The sequence below is a fragment of the Serinus canaria genome, chromosome 1A (genome assembly GCF_022539315.1).
Source record: "Serinus canaria isolate serCan28SL12 chromosome 1A, serCan2020, whole genome shotgun sequence".
NCBI classification, from domain to species: domain Eukaryota; kingdom Metazoa; phylum Chordata; class Aves; order Passeriformes; family Fringillidae; genus Serinus; species Serinus canaria.
The window spans coordinates 1,044,638-1,064,500 of record NC_066314.1 but is presented as its reverse complement, the minus strand read 5'-3'; the positions used below and the strand labels follow the sequence as shown (position 1 = coordinate 1,064,500).

The window sequence follows — 19,863 nt, the reverse complement described above, 5'->3', positions numbered from 1 at the left end:
TAATTCTGTCTGTTCCAGTACAGAAAAAATACCCCATAATGGCTGTTTATAAAGCAAAAACCCCTTATTCCTAAAAGGATCCAATTAAATTCCCAACAGAAACAGTTAAAAACCACCCCAAACCTCCAAATTTGCAATATTTTTGTGACTGTCTCTTCTTCCACACAGAAAAATCAGTGTCCAGAGAGAGATTAAACTCCATCTCTTGAGGCAGATTCAGTTCTCTGAGCTTTTATGTCAGGTAATAAGCAAACCTCAGGGCAGCCTTTTCCTGGGTTCAGACTGGGAAAAATCCCATATGGAAAACTGGGAAGGGAAGGGGATGGAGGGATTTTGTGAGGGAACTCCTGCCTCTCCCTGCTGATGAAGTGGTTGTTTCTTCCCAAGTCAGGGGGATGGAGGAAGTAAGAAATTCTGATTTCATCTTAATTTCACCCTCTGCCTCTCTAAATATTTAGAGTTAAGCTGGGCAAGAAGGGGATGGCAGGGCTGGAAGAGCTGTCAGAATCCTGCTTTCCCCCTCATTTTTCCAGCTCTCCAAGGATTTCACTCAGTTTGGCAGCCCAGGTAAGGGTGTGAGCACAGTGTTGGATTAGGGAGAGAAAATCAATGTTTTTTTCCTGCCTCCAAAGCCTGACTGTAAGCAAAGAGTGAGAACTGAGCTGCAGCAGCTCAGAAGGAGTTGATGAAGTTCAGATAGGCATTCAGAAATCCCAGGGGATCCTCCAGCTGGGGATAGTGGCTGATGTGGTCATCCAGCACAGACACTGTGGATGTGGGAAGCACCTTCCTGGTGGAAAAACAGAGCAAGGCTTAAGCACAGGAATTGCTGCACACTCAGTTGTGCCCATCAATGGGATAAAAAAAAGCCTGGAGCAGCTCCATCTGACCCTTTCCAAGTGCTGGATTTCCTTCAGGTCAGTTTGGAGGAGGAGACTTCCTCAGGAAACAAATCTTCCCTGTGTGGTTTTAAAATGGATCATGACTGAAAATGCAGAACCAATTTCCAAACTGCTCTGACTGAAGCACCTGGCTGTGCAGGTGGCAGTAGGAATGAAAAGCAGCCTCCCTGAGGATGGAATTGAGGGAATAGCCAGGTAAAATATCCCTTGGAATGAAGGCCCAGCTGCACATTCCCACTTTTGTCTTACTTGTAAAGCTTGAGGAACTCTGGGTGTGGATTTACAGGGTCCAGGGGCCCGTAGATGAGATGTACTGCAAGGGAAGTACAGACAGAGCTTTTATATCCATAAATTAGTGGATTCATTAATTAAAACATCCCCAGGGAGACCTGCAGGAGCTTTCCCTCCTCACACAAGCCTGGGAAGCTTCCAGGGGAGCACTGAACAAAACAGCTCTGAATGGGCTTTTGCTGGGCTGCCCTGGGGTCAAGTCCAGCCTCCAACCCCCACCTCCCACATTTTACCCTGGTTGCAACTTTTGGGGCTTGAAATGCTCCTCAACTTCCCAGGAGCAGCACTTGGAGAAGAAGCTGTGAACCAGGGAACGTTATCTCTGCTGCAAAACTGGGTTTGAGCTCAGGATAAGAGAGGCTGATGAGTGGAAAGGAGCCTGGAAGTGACGGGGACAATTCCCAAAAATGCCAAGCAGTGAAGGAATGGATTCCTACTCACAGGGGACTGAGGTAGACATCAAAGCCCCGACCCAGCGCTCTCTGTGCTTCTTCCTCTGGTTTATGTACTGCAAAACACTGAGGGAAGGAAAAGCCCTTGTTATGCAGTGGATGCTGCCCAGCCTGGAATTTTCTCCTGGGGCTGTGGACACAATGAGATCCAGGTGGGATCTGCATCTCCTGTGGGACTCCAGTGCCACACCATCATCCCTGGGCTCAGGGACTCTGCTCTCCCACTGGGGGAAGGGGAGACAAGGAGCTGGACAGAACATGTCCTTCCAAAATTGCCAAGCTGAAGATTTGGGATTGGGACTTCTGGGAAGGGCTCAGAAGGTTCAAATCCAAATGAAATCTCTCCTGGAACAATGCTGCTCAAATTCCTTCCAAATAGAGATTGAGCTCTAGTCATTCCCAAAACTCCCCCAAATCCAAACCCTCGACTTCCAAAGGAAAAATCCCCATCTCAGACCCAACTCCAACCTTCATTTCCCTGCCTTGCATCACCATAGAGAATTTCTGCTCCAGCCTCACCCCCAGCTCTTTCTGGAGATGTAACATTGATCTCCAACAAAAACAACCCTCTCCAGTAGTGATCTCCAGCAAAGCACTGCAAGGGGTGTTCCCAGCAGCAGCTGGGAGTTCTGGAGAGGCTGGCTGGGCTCTGTGCCCCCAGCTGGTGCAGGAGTTCCTGGCAGGTACCTGTCCATGACGAGATTCCCGTCGTTGTTCCGCACTGCTGTCCACATGTCCCAGAGTTCTGCCTGCGAGGGCTGCGTGTAGGGCCCAAAAACTGCCCCCAGCCTGGAAAACAGGGGGATTTGGGGAGACACAACAGCAGCTGTGTCAGGGAACCACTCCAAAACTTCTCCAGGGCAAAACATTCCAGCACTTCCAGTTTCCACAGCAAAACTCCAAGTGCCAAGATGTCCCCCAGATAAGTTGGGATTAAGTGTTGGATGGCCTCGAGGGGCTTTTTTGGGGAAAGAAAAGATTTTTAGCACCACTAAAAACACAAAAATCTGATTGTGCAGGGGCTTTGTTGCCTCTGAAATGTGTAATTCCAACACTTGTGGAGAGGAGGGTTCCAGTGTCCAGGGAAAAGTTGTTTTTTATTATTATTAAACTGAAGTGAGGAGAGGGAATGGTGCAGATGTCAATCCCACCTCTGCAGGGCCAGGGCCAGGGAATGTGCTCCCTGCCAAATCCCTGATTTGTGGAGCCCTGGAATGGTTTGGGTTGGAAGGGAATTTAAGGATCATTCACTGCCACCCACTGCCATGGGCAGGGACACCTCCCACTATCCCAGGCTGCTCCAACCTGGCCTTGGACACTTCCAGGCATCCAGGGACAGCCACTGGTGCTCTGGGAATTCTATTCCAGGGTCTTTCCACCCTCTCAGCCAGGAATTCCTTCTCATTCCTGCATTTTCCCTTCCCCACTTGGAAGGGGAACCTGATGGATTGTGCCCAGCACCCCCGAGACCCGACTCACCCTCCAGAGAAGAGGAAGAAGTTCATCAGCCTCAGGAGGAGGGGGGACAGCAGCCCCCCATCCTTGAGGAGCTTGGGAAGAAGGGAAAAGGAGGGAAAACAACTCAACATGAATCCTTGGAGAGCTTCTCCCATGACACCCAGCCCAGACCCTTGAGGTGTCCATGGGGAGTGACAGCAGCACTTTAAGGGATGTTTATTTGGGATTTTGGGATTCAGTATGGCTGGAGAGGGGAGCAGCTCACCAAGGGGGGTTTATTTGGGATTTTGGGATTCAGTATGGCTGGAGAGAGGGGCAGCTCACCAAGGGGGGTTTATTTGGGATTTTGGGATTGAGTATGGCTGGAGAGAGGGGCAGCTCACTAAGGGGGGTTTATTTGGGATTCAGTATGGCTGGAGAGGGGGGCAGCTCACCAAGGGGGTTTTATTTGGGATTCAGTGTGGCTGGAGAGGGTGGCAGCTCACCAAGGGGGGTTTATTTGGGATTTTGGGTTCAGTGTGGCTGGAGAGGGGAGCAGCTCACCAAGGGGGGTTATTTGGGATTTTGGGATTCAGTGTGGCTGGAGAGAGGGGCAGCTCACCAAGGGGGGTTTATTTGGGATTTTGGGTTCAGTGTGCCTGGAGAGGGGAGCAGCTCACCAAGGGGGGTTATTTGGGATTTTGGGATTCAGTATGGCTGGAGAGGGGGGCAGCTCACCAAGGGGGGTTTATTTGGGATTTTGGGTGACTGGAGAGGGGACCAGCTCACCAAGGGGGGGTTATTTGGGATTTTGGGTTCAGTGTGGCTGGAGAGAGGGGCAGCTCACCAAGGGGGGTTATTTGGGATTTTGGGTTCAGGTTGGCTGGAGAGGGGAGCAGCTCACCAAGGGGGGTTATTTGGGATTTTGGGATTCAGTATGGCTGGAGAGGGGAGCAGCTCACCAAGGGGGGTTTATTTGGGATTTTGGGATTCAGTATGGCTGGAGAGAGGGGCAGCTCACCAAGGGGGGTTTATTTGGGATTTTGGGATTCAGTATGGCTGGAGAGGGGAGCAGCTCACCAAGGGGGGTTATTTGGGATTTTGGGATTCAGTATGGCTGGAGAGGGGAGCAGCTCACCAAGGGGGGTTATTTGGGATTTTGGGATTCAGTATGGCTGGAGAGGGGAGCAGCTCACCAAGGGGGGTTATTTGGGATTTTGGGATTCAGTATGGCTGGAGAGGGGAGCAACTCACCTTCTGGATGAAGCGGGGGTAGTACGTTTCAGGAAAAATCCCTGGAAGGACAGCAAAGAACGGAGCTGTAAGGCTGGAAGGGTTTTGCTCCACATCTCCCAGGCTGTCCCTCTCCAGGGAGCCCCAGGATTGATGCTTCTGGTTAATTACAGCGCCTTGACTGCAATCCTTGGGATTTGGGTGGTGGAGATGGGAAAGCCAATCCATCCCATGGATACCAATCCCATGGACCCCAATCCTAAGGGTTCCCATCCCAAGGGTTCCTATCCCATGGATCCCCATCCTATGGATTCCCACCCCATGGATCCCCATCCCACCCTGGACAGACCTTACCTCCGTTGGACAAACAGAGGCTGTTGATCAGGATGCTTCCAGTTCTGTTGTGCTCATACCTGGGGACAGCAGAGAAGAAGGTGAAACACAACCAAACCCTCTCCAGCTCTGAGAAAAGACCGAGCAGGAGCTCAAATTGTGTGGGATCATCTCCATTTCCTTTGGGAACTGGACGGGTGGAAGCCTTGGGGTGTGCCCCGAGACACCTCAGGCACAAAGTGAATTCTGCACCACGTCCTTCCACTTGTCTGCTGGAAACCATCTTGGTGGAGACGGCAAAGGGCAGGAGGGGTGGCAGGGACCTGTGCAGCAGCTCCTGGGCCACCGTGTCCCCATAGTCGTGGGACAGGAGGTTGATCCGCTGGTGCCGGAGGCCGAGGTGTCGCAGCAGCCCCTCCACGATGGTGGCCTGCTCGAAGATGGAGTAGCCATGGGGCCTCTGCAAAAGTGGGAGAGGGGTCCCAGTGAGAGCCTGACCCAGCAGGAGCCCACAGGTTCCACAGGAAATGCCCCAAGGGAGGAATGTGGGAATATAGAACATGGAAAGCAGCAGCTTGTGAGCCCAGACCCAGCGGCTGGGATGTCCTGTGGTGTCCACAAGGCCACGGGAGCATTGTCCATGCTCCAGAGGGGTCAAGGTGCATTTTGGAGTCCCATCAAACCCATCCACCACAAACCTTCCCTATCCCTTCCACTGTTGTAATGACTTCTCCCTTTTCCAGAGGTAAATGGGAGGAGAAAAACCAATTTCCAGAAAAACCAATTTTTCTCCTGGGTGGCGAAAACCAAGTGCTGGGCTGAAAGCAACCATGGAAATCCTCATGCCAGGGTACTCACAGGCTTGTCACTGAATCCAAATCCGAGGAAATCCAGGGCAATCACCCGGTGGAAGCGCTGGGTCAGCCCTTCCCAGATCTGGGAAGAGGAGAAATGCATTTGAAAAGCATCCAGTGGGAGCAGAGGATGGAAACATCTGCAGGGATGAGCAGCCATGGATGGACGTGCTCCTCCCCACCAGCCCAGAGAACATTCCAGCTCCAAGAAAACAGCAGCAGGTCAAAATTCCCCAATAAACAGCCACACCACCCCTTAAAAAAGCCAAGGAATTGTTGTGGCTGTTTCCTGGACTGTGGGATGTGGAAAGAGCTTGGGTTTCACACGGGGAGAGGAGCGAGGTGATATCCTGGAGCACGGTGGCACCTCCAGCAGAAATCAAAAGTTCTCCTCTGGAGAACCCCTGCTGTGCTGCCTGCTCATCCCCAGGAGCTGGAGATCCCGGGATTTGCTGTGAGATGCCACCCCCTGACCTTGCTCCAGTCGTAGCTGGACGTTGGGAAGCCGTGCAGGAGCACCACGACGTCCGAGCTGCCGACGGCGCCGCTGGAATCTGTGGGGACAACGGGACACCGTGGAGTCAGCCCTTCCCAAAACTCCTCCCTTCTAGGACAGGAACTGAGTCCATCCCACTGGGAATCCACCTCTCCCTCTGCTCCCCAAAACCAAGGATGGGTTTGAGTCCCACCACAGCTTCCCTTCGGAAACCTCACCGGCTCTGTGACCAACCCAGGGATTGATTTCAAATCTATGGATTTTAAATTAATTGATAAAATGATTTAATTAGCCCAAATTAACTCCAGCAGCCTCTGTGCTGCTGCAAAAAGGGGTTTCCAGTGTCTTTTCCATGTTGGCATCCATTGGAGGATCTTGAGATCTTCCCACCAAGGTACAAGAACCAACTTTCCCCTGTGAAACGTTCTGAGCCATCCCCGGCAGATCCAGGATGGCAAAAACCGGGAGGGATTTGTCACCACCTGGCCCAGGTTCAGGGATGTCCCCATGGCCACCGGGGGATGGGTGACTCTGTCACCTCTGTAGAAGATGTTCAGGTCCTTGTAGGTGAAGAAGCTCCCGGAGGATTTCCAGGAGCGGAGTGCTGGGGAGAGCTGGGGGGGTGGGATGTGCAGGTAGACGGCGAGGAGGGGCACGCCCAGCAGCCCCACCTGCAGCCACCACTCCTTCATCCTGCGGGACACAGAGGGACACCGGGGTCACCCTGGAGCTCCGCACTCCCACCGAGCTCCCCAGGTCCCCAGAAACCACATCCATGGTCCCAAAACTGCCCCTTTCCTCTAACCCACCTCCATGGCCCCAAAACTGCCCCTTTCCTCTAACCCACCTCCATGGTCCCAAAACTGCCCCTTTCCTATAACCCACCTCCATGGCCCCAAAACTGCCCCTTTCCTATAACCCACCTCCATGGCCCCAGACTCCCCCTTTCCTCTAACCCACCTCCATGGCCCCAAAACTGCCCCTTTCCTCTAACCCACCTCCATGGCCCCAGACTTCCCCACTCCCATAACCTGCATGTTCCTAAAACTCCCCTATTCCTAGAACCCCTTTCCATGTCCCCAAACATCCCCCAGCCCCAGGGTGGGATGTCCCCAGGGTGGCAGATGCAGCAAATGTTTGGGGTCTGAGAGGGAAGGTCAGTCTCATTTCGGGTCTGAGGGGGATTGTGGGGCCATTTGGAGTCTGAGGGGGAACAAAGGTTCACTTTGAGGTGTGAGGGGGACTGTGGGGACTTTTGGGGTTTGAGGGGGAACATGGGGTCATTAGGAGGCTGTGGATCCAGAAGGGGTCTGAAGGGGGGTTGTGGACTCGTGGGGTTTAGGGAGAGGGGGCATGGCCCCACTAAGGGTCCACAGGAGCCATGGGGTCACTGGGGGGGCTTCAGTGGGGCCATGGGCTGTGGGAGGCCTGAGGGGCCATGGGGGGGTCAGGAGCTTATTGGGGTCTGGGGGGTCGTGACCACAACGGGGTTCAGGGAATCAATGGCAGTCAAAGGGAGGGGACACACCCACCTGGGGGGACACACCCACCTGAGGGGACACACCCACCTGGGGGACACACCCACCTGAAGGGGACACACCCACCTGAGGGGACACACCCACCTGAAGGGGACACACCCACCTGAGGGGACACACCCACTGAAGGGACACGCCCCCCAAAGAGCCCGCCCACAAACCGAGCCCGGGACCCCCCACACCCCCCTCAGGCCACGCCCCCTCGCTGAGCGCGGGACGGGCGGGGCGGAGCCTCCTCGCGCGCTCCCGGCGGGGCGGGGCGTGGCCGCGGCCGCGCGCGCTCCCCTCTCACCTGCGCTCAGGTGCTGCCGCGGGCGCGCGCCGCCATCGCGCTCTCCCGGCGGGGCGGGGCGAGGCCGGGGAGGCGTGGCCACTGCCCCGCGCATGCGCAGCCCCCCCGCCGTTCCCCCTTCCCAGCCGCTTCCCGCCCGCCGCGTCCCTCCCGTTGCCGGGCGACGCGCGCGCTCTCCGCCGCGCGGCCTCTGATTGGCTGCGGGCGCGGCGCGCGGCCAATGGCGGCGGGCGTAGTTGGGGGGTGGGCGGGAGGCGGGAGCGCGGCCGCGCGTGAGGGACGGGCGGAGCGGGCCGGCGGCCGTGAGGGGAGATGTCGGCTCGGGGCGGGTTCGGCGACCCCCAGGTGCCGTGAGGGGCCTCCCCTTCTCAACAGCCTCAGGGCGGAGAGGGGCAGCACGGGGCAGGGCCGCGGGGATGGTTCGGGCAGCCCCCGGAGCTGGGAGAGCTCCGCGAGGAGAGGAAACGGCAGAAATTCTCCTTTCGAGCCTTTAAATCAGCGGGGTTTATACCGAGATGGGGGTTCAGGAATTCCTCTCTCGTTTTTCTGGCTCGTAAACCCCTTCAAATCTCGTGTTCTGCTCAGTTTTCTGGGTTTTTTAAAAATTATTTTATTTTTTTTTAAATTTTGGCTTCTCGTGTTTTCCATTTTGAAACAGCTTCTAACCCGGCGCATCCCCTCGAATCCCAGGTACCAACATATAAAATCTCGTCTGGACACTGGTAAGTGAAATTGCTGAGGGGGTAAAACCACCCAAAATTAGTGTAGCGTCACAGAAAAAATAATTAATGTCTTAATTACTTCTGCCCGGAGCTAATTCATCCCAGCCCTGCAGAATCCTTATTGTAGTTATGATTTGTCTCACCAAATATTATAAAGTTTCCTATTTACACTTACAGAAATTATAAAAATTCCTATTCACAATTTTCCTTCAAATCTGAAGTTAAAACAAGCACGAATTATACAAATTTATGTATATATTTTTTTAATGTATTTATGTACATATATCTTCACACACCACCGTGCATCCCCCTGGAAATTGAGATTAAATGCTCTGTGTGTAGATGACCACATGTTTACAGCCTTTATTGTCTTAAAACTTGTTTATTTACTTTTTTTTCTCCTCTTCTTTTTAAAAGAAGAATTTGGGGGTTAAATAGGTTTAAACTGGGTCAGGCTCTGTTGTGGTAGTTCCGATAGAAATTATTCCCAGAAATTCCCTGGAATTTCTCTCCATGGACTTTTCCTGTATCTTACCAAGGGTGTGAGCCAGGATCATTATTTGGGGGTGTCTTTGTGGGGTTTTTTGTTGTTGCTGAAGCAGCTGAATTTTCTCCACTAACATTATCTTGTAGCATCCTCACCAAAATGTTGGGAAAGGAGCAGCAAATCCTTGGGGTTTTCTGTTTAATTCTACTTTTCTTGAGAGAAAAGAGGAAAATCTTGGCAGTTTTGTACCTTTTATTGCTATTGTGGAGGATGATCTGCAGCAAACAGCTGTTTCCTTCAGAGCAATTAAAATTTAAGCCTCCACAGGCCTGAAGAAAACCTCTAAAAAATAAATAATTGTAATAAATTGATTTTTTTGTTGTTGTTTTTTACAGGAAATAGCTTGTCGAAATACATGGAAAAATTGGAAGAGATCAAAAGAAGTGAGTACCTGGGGAGGATCAGGATGGGTTAAAAATGGGTTGGTTCAAAACTCAAAGAGCAGGAGATGAATTCCAGGAGGTTTTCCTTGGAAATCTCCACAGATTTAATTTAAAAATCCAAGCAGGAATCTTCCAGACCATTCTTTGTTGTTGGATTTTGCTCTCTGAGCTAAGAAATCCAGGCTAGACTGATCTGGGAAGATTTATAGATCATTTCTAAGACTTTTATTTCACTTTTAGGTCACAATTTGGGCTCTTTTATCTTTATATGATTTCAATTCCTATCTGAATACTCCAAAAAAGGAAAAAAACCAAGCTCATTCCTTGTGTTTCCATTGAACACTGGCATCTTGAAGATTTTGTGTTGTTCAGACTAAGGAAGGCCTAAATTATTTGTATTTCTCCATTTCCCCACCCAACCCAGGCTTTCCAAATCATTTTTCCCCATAAAACCAACGATTTATGCCTTTATTCCCAGATTGTTCTCACACAAGGAGCCAGGAAATCTCCTCCACCTCAAAGCTGCATTTATGGGGGTGGAAAAAGCCCTGAACTGAGGTGCAGGCTCCATGGGTTGGGATTTGAAAGGTTCAGGTTCAGTTCTCAGCCCCACTTTCTGAGGGAGCTCACGGGAATTCACTGGTGCCAAAAGCAGCCCTTTGTTTGTGCCTTGTTTGTTGGGTTTGCGTTGGTTTTTTTCCAAACCCTGCAGGTCTTTGGGGGGAAAAATGAAGAGGAATGACCTTGAGCTTTCCAGAAAGCTCTGTTGACTGAGATTTCAGTGCTGGACACTGCCTTGCTTTTTATTTGTGTTGAAAATCTTGGGGGTTTTTTTGTGCCTTTCCAATCTCACCGCGGATCTGTTCCATGCGCTTCTTTTATTCCCTCCTCTTTTTTTTTTGGAGGCCAGGGAGGAACTTTCTCATTCTGTGCAGGCTGAATGGCCACCTTGTGTTCCCAGGGAGCGGAGGAAGTTCTCCCCCTTGGTTTCTCAGGGATAGATGACACCCTTTGGATGCAGATTTAAATCCCCAGCACAGGCACCTCTCTGTCCCTTATGTAACCTGAGAGATTTCAATCCACGCCATCAAAAATTAAAGAGCTGCACCCACCACCATCCATCCTTTGGAGCATTGATTGGCTGGAGGACACACAGGAGGTCTCTTCCTTCTCTCTGCTGTCGTTTCCCTCCTCTCCAAAGCCCTGAGGAGCCCATTCCTGGAAAACTGAATCATTCCAAGCAAAATCATGTCAGAAAATTCCAACGGATCCGCCAGGACCGGACCGGGTACGTGGGGTTGCTCTTGGAGCTGGAAGCAGCACTTCTGAGCTCTCTGGGAAGGCATTTTGGGTGGCAAAGGCAAGATCTAGGGCAAGGAGGCTTTTTTTGGGGTAAAAAGTCCTTGTTTGAGGTGGGAAGGAGCCATGCAGGAACTGCATCCTTTGGCAGCGGTTCTGCTTCGTTTTATCCATCCAGCACTTCCCGAGCTTTGCTGCTTTTATTTGTCCTTCTAAATGAAGGATATGCTTTTTATCCTTCTAAATGAGGTTTGTTTGCCATGACACCAAGGCTCTTTTTTGGCCTTTGCTGGGCAATTTTAGTTCTTGAGCAGGTGAAATGGGAAATAATGACAGGAGATAATTGCTGGGGTGGTTTTTTTTGAGTTTAAGGAAGTTTTAACAACCTCAGTTGAGGTTTGAAACCAGGTGGTTTTGCAAGAACCACGAGGGTCATTTCCCAGTTAACTGAAATCCTGAAATTCAGTTTCTGCACCTCCTCATCCTCCAGTCCAGTTTCTGCACCTCCTGTGCTTCAGCTCTGTAGTTTGGATGTGCAGTGGATATTTTGGAAGGACTCCTTTTATCCTAGAACAACTTGTGAGGAGCAGAGAGGTGCTTTTTATGCAAAAATCAAAATGATTTAGGGTAGAGTGTTGAATTTGGGAACTCTGAATGTGTTGGGAAAGGATCTCAGCCTCCAGCATTCCCGTGGCTCTCTAAACACAACTCAACTGGAGAATCCCCAAAAGCAAATCCCACAGGAATTTTTTGGTGTGGTGGCTGCAAGAATGTGCAGGGGAGCCCTTCCCCCTTCTCCTCATCTCCCCAAAGCTGATGGAGCCTTCAGCAGATGGTTTTAGAGGATTTAGACTCGTTGAACTGAGTGGATTTGCCAAAGATCCTGAGCCCCATTGTTATCCCTAGGAGCTGAACAGCTGGAGAGGGAGCAGCTCCTTCCCAGCCCCATTTCCCAAGGGACAAAGCTCCCATTGCTTCCCAGGACAGGTTATTCCATATCAAGATGTTCCTGCTGATACCCACCTGACTCCTCTTTCTCCTCCCCACACCTTTTGTTTCTCTCCAGGAGGTTCTTCCCTTCCTCTGCAAGATCTGGATGGGATCAGGCTCCCCTTGGCTCTGGGAATCTCTGCTCTGGATCTTTGCCAGCAGCCCTGCTCAGTTTTCTTCCTCCCTAAGCTCTGTCTTCAGGATTAAGATTCAATTAGGCCAGTTTCTTGTATTAATTACCCATTAAGATTCAATTAGTCCAGTTTCTTGGGTCAGTTTTCCATTCCTGGAGAGATCCGTGTCAGCAAATGGAAGAAATCAGAATTTAATTGTCAGATAAAGTACAAAATCTTGGATTTTTTGAATTGTTAAGATGAAACCTGCGTGTTTAGCTTGCTATTTGCAAAGACACAATGCCCCATGCTCTGATAGTGCTGTAATTTACACAAATTAAAAATGAAGGTAAATGAATCTTTTGGTTTGAGGAGCTTTGTGACTCCAGTGGGCCCCAGAGAACAGCAGGGAAAGGGGGAATTCCTGAACTGCTTCCTGCCCCAGCACCATGGAAAACATAACTTCATATTTGAGTCTAAAAGCAACTAAATCTGCCCCTTCCACTTCATCAAATCTGCCCAAGATCTCTCTTTATTATTGGTATTAATTAAAATATCTCTTTATATCTGGGATTAGTTAAACCTTCTCTTTATAACTGGTGTTAATTAAACTCTTTCTTTATAACTGGCATTTCACAAAGTCTCCAGGTTTGCTGCTCTCATGGCACAGCACAAACCTGCCCTGAATTCCTGCCTGGCTGCAGAAGAGTCTCAGAGAAAAGCTGGGATGAAGCCATGACCTGGTGTCTAAAAAAACTGGGAATGGTCTGAAAATTTACCTTTGTTTTGTTTTTGTAGATTACAGGTATAAAAAGGATGAGCTGTTTAAGAGGCTGAAGGTGACAACTTTTGCTCAATTGGTATGTACAGATCCCTCTCTGGCTTCCAAAATCTCTTAGGAGCAGCATTTTTCCTTGGAATAAAAATTCCTCTGTAATTATTTAGCTTTAGCTGCAATTATTCTGTCTTGGCTTCTTCCTGCCTTTAATAAAAACAAATAATTCATTTCCACAGTGGCCAAATGCCTTGAATTACAAATTAAAGTTTGTGGTGACTCCATTTTTGAAATGAATTTTGTCCATTAGCTTAAAAGGATCTTCAAGCATCTTGCAAAAGAAAGAGGCTGTGTAAAACAGCCCCTAAATCTGAGTTTTGTGTGTGCAGCCCTCCCTGATCCCAGGTTTAACTGCAGAAGGCTGTCTGTGCATTATTTTATTTAAAAGCACTGAATCATCCTATTAAAAAAAATGAAAAATTGATCAGGAAATAAAGAGCTGGGGAGTGCTGGCTCAAGAAAACTGCTTCAAACTAGGAAAAAAAACCCAAATTGTCTTCTCAGGAGAGAAGGAAAGGGCAGGTTAAACTCGGAGATGTGAAGAATGGGATCCTGCAGCCTTGGGATTTTTTTTCCCTGGATTGTTTTCCTTGAGCTGCTCCCTGCTGTGGATGTGGAATCAGTGTCTCCTTGTTTTTGTGCCCTGCAGGTTCTCCAGGTGGCCTCTCTGTCCAATGAAACCCTTGAAGTGACAGACGAGGAGCTGCACAAGCTGCAAGGTGACAGCACTGGGGGCAGGGACAAAGGGGAAAGCTGGGGGTCACTGCCAGGGGGTGAAGTGGCAGAGCTGGCACCACAGCAAGGCTTCATCGGGAGGAAAAATGGAAAAATGAAACTTCACCTGTGGCCTGGGAGTAGAAACACTCCTAGAAAAAGGTTTGCAAGGAGGAAAGGCCTCGTGCTGGCAGTAACATAATCCACATCAAAATTCTGTTTTATTGACTTCTTCACATGAGAGCTCAAGGCCTAAAAAAATCTGTTGGCTCTTTATTATTTTCAATAAGGAGGCTCTGGGTAAATTCTCTTGGTTAAGAGGATGAAGATAAAGCTGGCACACTTTTCTTTCCAGGAATAGAAACTGCTCTTAAAACCTGCTTGTTTACCTCCTGCAGCTCCTTAGCTCCTGGTGCCCTGTTCTCTCCCCAGATGCTGGTGCTGCAGGTGACGATGCAGCGGGGACAAACAGCCAGGGGAGCCCTGAGGGGACACCCAGCCCTGTCCTGTTCCTGAACAACTCAGGAGCCGGGGAATCCCTTCGCTCCACGCTGCAGAGGTGCCTCACAGTAACACCACTCTCTTCCTGTCTTAGCTGATGATTGTTTGAGCCCAGCTGCTGATGTTAAATTGCTGCTGAGGGGTTTGATCCTGTATTTCTCATTAAAGTCTGGGTTTGTAGGTGAGGAGGGGATTGGTAAGATTTCCTATTGAAATAGGTTTGGATTAAACAGCACCCCAACATTGTTGTCACCTGATGGTGGTCTGACAAGGAAATTCCAGAATTTTGGGGATAACACAGTGCTCTGGTCATCTCAGTCATGTGCATTCCTGTTGGTGATGGTTTGGTATGGATATGGAGGGACAGGACCCAGGGAATGGCTTCAGAGTGACACAGGGATATTAGGAAGGAATTCCTGGCTGGGAGGGTGGATAGGGGCTGGAATAGAATTCCCAGTGAAGCTGGAGCTGCCCCTGGATCCCAGGCAATGTCCAAGGCTGGGCTGGACAGGGCTAGTGGGAGGTGTCCCTGCCCATGGCAGGGGGTGGAATAAGATCCTTAAGGTCCCTTCCCACCCACACCATTCTGGGATAATTGAGCATAATTCCAAAACGACCATGTGGAGGGGTCCCAGGGTGGCGCTGGAAGAGGAAGCTTTAGCCCAGCTCTTCCCCAGCCTTGGAAGTGGTGGAGAGGCACAAAAGCATTCCTCAAGCTGCCGTTCCCTTTGCAGTGTGATCAGTGGGGTTGGGGAGCTGGACGTGGAGAAGGATTCTCCCAAGAAGGAGGACCAGGACAGCCAGGCCGAGGAGAGGCCCTACCCCGACTGCCCGTTCCTGCTGCTGGACGTGCGGGACCGCGAGGCCTACGAGCAGTGCCACATCGTGGGAGGTGAGCAGCCACATCCCACACACACCTGGGCACGATCTCAGCTCTGGCCACACCCCTGCTAGAGTCTGTCCCCAGCTGGGACATCACTGTGTGTTCCCTGTGCTTATCCAGCACATCCTTCCTTCCTGGAGGGGATGAGGGGCCTGAGCTGATGTTAATCCCATACTCAGTGGGTTCTCAAGGCTGCTGGTGTTCAGCCTCTGGATGAGATACCCTCTTTTTTTTTTCCCCTTCTGCAGCCTATTCCTACCCCATTGCAACGTTGTCCAGAACCATGAATCCCTATACAAATAATATTCTGGAATATGTATCCTTTACGTGGGAACGTGGGAGGATGTTGGTTGGGACTCCCAAAATCAATTGGAGCACATCCAAGCAAAGTTAGGGATTTCAAAAAGGGTGGGACAGGAGGTGGAGTTACTTGCTGCAGCTTCACTGCCTCCATCAGATGCTGGATTCTGCTTCCTTGAGGTTCTTCTTGACCCCAGTGGGGGCTGCCTGAATTTGGCATTTCCCAGGATTTTGGCTGCTGGAAGGCCAAGCCAGACTTGGGCACTGCTCTCCTGCTGCTGCTCCAGGGATGCATCCAACAAATCCTTTGGCTTCCTGTCAGCACCTTGATGGAATTGGGGACAGACAGAGGATTATTAAGTGGGATTAGGTTGATCATTCCCAGGCTGTTGATTCTGGTGGGAGGTTGTAAACAAAGGGGCTGTTGCCATTCCCAATCTTCAGGCAGTGCTGGATCCAGTGGGAATTAAGCTGTGTCTGGCAAGCCTCAGCCTCTGAGAATTCTGAAGGGAAAACATTCCTGCCGGATGCTTGGCAAGCCAAATATGGAGTCTTTCCCTCCCCAATCCCATTTGTCTCTTTTGCTTCCTAAAATGCTTCAATATCGCTTAAATTCAGCAGTGACTCCTTAACAATTCCCATGGCAGAAAAACGCCCATGGCAAAATCATCATCGTGTACGACAACGACGAGCGCTTGGCCAGCCAGGCAGCCACCACCATGTGTGAGAGGGGCTTCGAGAACCTCTTCATGTTATCTGGGGGTAGGTGGGGCTGGGGGAGCTCCCTACACCTCCTGGGGAAAGGGAGCAACTTGTGGGAGCTGGAGATGGGAAAGATCTGGGGTGTGGAATCACGGGATGGTTTGGGTTGGAAGGAAACTGAAGGATCATCCAGTCCTGTCCTTATGGGCAGGGACACCTCCCAGTGTCCCAGGCTGCTCCATCCCAGTGTCCAGCCTGGCCTGGGACACTGCAGGGATGCAGGGGCAGCCCCAGCTGCTCTGGCAGTTCCAGCCCAGGCAGGAATTCCTCATTGCCCAGATCCCATCCATGCCTGCCCTCTGGCACTGGGAGCCATTCCCTGGGTGCTGTCCCTGCAGGCCTTGTCCCCAGTCCCTCTGCAGCTCTCCTGGAGCCCCTCCAGGCCCTGGAATGTGCTGGAAGCTCTCCCTGGAGCCTTCTCCAGAAGAACATTACCAGCTCTGGGAGCAGCTCCAGGGCCTCCTCTGGGCTCTCTCCAGCACCTCCACATCCTCCTGCTGTTGCCCCCAGGGTTGGAGTCCATGTGGGATCTGACCTGAGCAGGGCACAGGGGCAGAATTCCCCCTCTCCTGCCACCCATTTTGGACCTCTAGTTGCATCAGTCCCTCATGGCTGGTCCCTCCTGACCCATCCAGCTGGGGTAACAGCTGCTCTGTGTCCCTACAGGCCTCAAGGTCCTTGCCCAGAAGATCCCAGAGGGGCTGATCACCGGCACGCTCCCCGTGTCCTGCCAGGTGGCAGCTCCCACAGGAACTGCCCGGAGGAGAACGACCCCCAGGGTGCCACCCACACCTGCAGAGAACAAGTGGAGGTTTTCTGCTGATGACCTGCAGAAGTTGAGGCATTACCTGGCTGAGGAGCAGATTCCTTCAGATGCTGCCAGTAAGAGACCACGCTGCCTTTTTGGGCTTGCCTAGAAGCAGAGGCCAGGCTGATTCCTCACGTTTTGGCTTTTCTATTTTTCACATTCTGTGCTGCTTTAGTGTGTGAGTCTGAGCTTCATATTATGGGATGGTGAGCTCTGTGCACAAAGCAGGGAGACAAAACAATTCCTGCTCCAGCTGGGCACCAAGGACAAATGAGCCAAATCCCAGGCCAGGAGCACAAACCCCGTGGGCTGGAGAGAGAAAAACAAGCAGGGTGGGAGTGCCTGGGCTAAAGCTGGGCTGGGACAATGAACTGCAAGGTGGGAATGGAGCAGAGCTGATCCCAGGGAGAGACCCCGGGAGCGCTGGTGCATTTTGGGGCCATTTTGGGTCATCTTGGGGGCAGCCCTGGCTGGGCTCTGGTGCTGCCCAAGGTGCAGCCATGGAGGAGATCCTTGGAATCAATCCCTGCTTCCTTCTGGAACTCTGCCCAGCCTTCACAAGGCATCGAGGCAAAGTTAAAAGAATAAAAGGGGATATATTTAATGAAAGACCTTCAGGTACATCAAGGGCAGATGAGGTTAATTAACCTTTTGTGTGGAGTTTAATCATGCACTAATGCAGTACAGGATTTGAAAAATATAAAAGCTGAAATTCTAAGGTATCTCCAGAATGTGCTTCAGCCTCATCGTGGAACGGTTGGGTGGGAAGGTGTAGGCACAGAGTTTGTGGTAATTGGGAGTGGGGCTGCCCCAGCCCATCCCTAATTGGCTCCAGCTGTGAGAAGCAGGTGAGCAGCATTGACAGCAGTGAGCCATGGAGTGCCCAGGTGAGCTGAGCAACCACAGAGGGCACACAGGGGCAGGGCATGAACCTGAGGGGTATAAGAGGTTGGGCTGAGGAACAAGATCAGATGCTTGCAGCCTTCTGAAGTGGGGTGGTGTTACTGTCTATGGGTTGGAGCTTTCTGAAATTGTATGGTGACACTCTGGGTATGGTGGCTGTCTCAGCTGTGATGTGCTGCAGCACTAATGCAGTACAGGATTTGAAAAATATAAAAGCTAAAATTCTAAGGCATCACCAAAATGTGCTTCAACCTCATCATGGAACGGTTGGGTGGGAAGGGGCCTTAAACCCCATCCATCCCACCGTGGGCAGGGACACCTTCCCCTATTCCAGGCTGCTCCAAACCCATCCAGCCTGGCTGGACACATCCAGGGATGAGGCAGCCACAACTTGTGCACAACCAGTTTGTGATTTGGGGTTGTTTCTCCCACAGGCCGCCTTACCCGGGGTCTTTCAGGCCACGATTCCAAGCTCTCATCCGTGAGGAGCAACCCCAGCCTGCACAGCACTGCTCGCAGCTTGGGGTCTCTGAGCAGCCGCTCCCACAGCAGGACCAGCATCCAGAACAGGCCCTGGAAATAAGGAGGATCCAGGTTTTGGGAATCCTGAGCAGTGCAGCTCGTTTGTGGTTTTAGGAATCGGCAGGGAAAAGCAGCCCTGGTGAGAACTGGCAGCTCGGGTGAGGCTGGGCAGCTGGAATGATGTTTCCTAGAAGCAGGAATGGCATCACTTGGGGTGCAGGGCAGGACAGAGGTGATAGAACTGGTTTTGTAGGGGAGGGAGAAAACTGCTAGTAAAGGCTGGCACCAGTAGAAACTGTTCCAAAAAGTTTTTAGTCCAGCTGAAGGAATTTGTGTCTGTAACATTCCCGGGCCATGCCTGGAGCTGTGAGGGTGAACAGGCCAGGAATCATCTGTGAGCACAAACTTTGGTGGTTTTAGCAGAGATAAAGCCATTCAGCAACTTGCCAAAAGTGAGAGAAGATCCTGGAAGGGTTGTTTCTTGGTTTTTTAAATAAATTATGATAACAAACAGAAGTAATTATAATAAAGATGGTTTTTATTGCTCAGTAGGTGCTGTGACAATCGTGCTTGCTCGTGGACACTTTGTGAACAGTTGTGTCTTTTTCAAGGTGACCTGGAGGAGAATAACTGGATTTTTTTTTCCCAATGACTCCTTTGCCAGTGGTTTTTTAGGAGTTTCTTTAAGGTTTAGGATGGCTGAAGGAAAATTTGCTGCTGCTGCCTCACCAGGGTCCCTAAAACCCAGCAGGGCCCTGGAATCAGGAACTGAACAGTTGGAAAATGAGTAGCATACTTTTCCTCAAATTGGTGCTTCTCGAAAACCTGGAATCCTCTGATTTTCCTGAGCTGCCTATGGGACACTTTGGAAGTGACTTTGGAAGGATTCTGCTCTCCAGCTTTTCCATCTGGTATTGCTGAGCCTGGTCCCGCTTTGGTTATCGTGGTCTTGTGGGGTTTGTGTGTATTTTTGGATTCAGTGGTGTTTCCCCCTTTTTGAAGCAGACAATTTTCAACACATCCCAAAACTCACTGGTGATGTTGGGATAATTCTGATGAAAGGACAAAAAGTAGGAGAAATGGCACATAATTTCCTGTTTGGGAGATTAGGACTCAACATCCCTGGGCACATTTATCTTTTATTGTGACTGTGAGTGTGAAGTCAGACAGTGCCTCTTGCAGGACTGGCAGGTTCAGTCTGATAAGGTCCTGCAATTTCTCCAGCTCCACGAGCTCTTGGCAATGTCATTGCATTGGCTAAAATCCTGATTTTGCTGTCCAGCTGTGGGAGACAGATCCAGAATCCCTGGCTGCTCTGTGCTGCATGAAAACCTCCTGGTGAAACTGTTGGATAAAACTGGCTTGAGTTGTTTGTGATCCTCCAAATCCAAGGAGTCAAAGCAAGGACTGAATGTACTTTCCCACCATCTCGATGGATTTGTGTGGATTTGGACTCTTGGTGTTGTTTGGAGCAGAGTCAAACTCCGTAGAGGCTGAGAGGTTTAATTTAATAAAATGTAAACTACAGCATCTGTTTGGGTGATTTATTTGCAGCTTTGAGAGCTGTGGAGAGCCTGGAAAAGCTGGGAGTGAGCAGGGGCTCAGCTCCCCCTTCCCTAGGGATTGCAGCAGGTGAGGAGGGGTCCCACAATCAGAAAGGTTCGGCTGGGAAGGGACCTTGAAGCCCATCCAGTTCCAACTCCTGGACACCTTCCGCTATCCCAGGTTGTTCCAAGCCCTGTCCAACCTGGCCTGG

The 19,863-nt window shown here is 50.8% G+C and overlaps 2 protein-coding genes across 3 annotated transcripts; one reads left to right on the top strand and one right to left on the bottom strand.

Annotated features, from left to right (window-relative positions):
• Positions 1-139: 139 nt before the first annotated feature.
• On the bottom strand, positions 140-7,896 carry MEST (mesoderm specific transcript). Of its 2 annotated transcripts, XM_050969736.1 has the most exons (12): positions 7,826-7,896; positions 6,537-6,691; positions 5,977-6,056; positions 5,507-5,584; positions 4,972-5,108; positions 4,670-4,728; positions 4,337-4,377; positions 3,125-3,195; positions 2,333-2,434; positions 1,635-1,711; positions 1,152-1,215; positions 140-790 (listed from the first exon to the last, which is right to left on the bottom strand). In XM_050969736.1, exons 2-12 carry the CDS (start codon positions 6,688-6,690, stop codon positions 673-675), a joined length of 981 nt encoding a protein of 326 aa, XP_050825693.1. In that variant the 5' UTR covers position 6,691; positions 7,826-7,896; the 3' UTR covers positions 140-672. The 2 variants fall into 2 exon arrangements, with proteins under 2 accessions (XP_050825693.1, XP_050825694.1); XM_050969737.1 differs by lacking the exon at positions 1,152-1,215.
• Positions 7,897-8,076: 180 nt separating this feature from the next.
• CEP41 (centrosomal protein 41) lies at positions 8,077-19,634 on the top strand. Its single transcript, XM_050969947.1, has 11 exons — positions 8,077-8,170; positions 8,484-8,547; positions 9,430-9,477; positions 12,678-12,739; positions 13,364-13,433; positions 13,861-13,987; positions 14,664-14,821; positions 15,061-15,128; positions 15,760-15,874; positions 16,541-16,756; positions 18,020-19,634. The coding sequence occupies exons 1-11, from the start codon at positions 8,138-8,140 to the stop codon at positions 18,166-18,168; spliced, it is 1,110 nt and encodes a 369-aa protein (XP_050825904.1). The 5' UTR covers positions 8,077-8,137; the 3' UTR covers positions 18,169-19,634.
• The last annotated feature ends 229 nt before the right edge of the window (positions 19,635-19,863 follow it).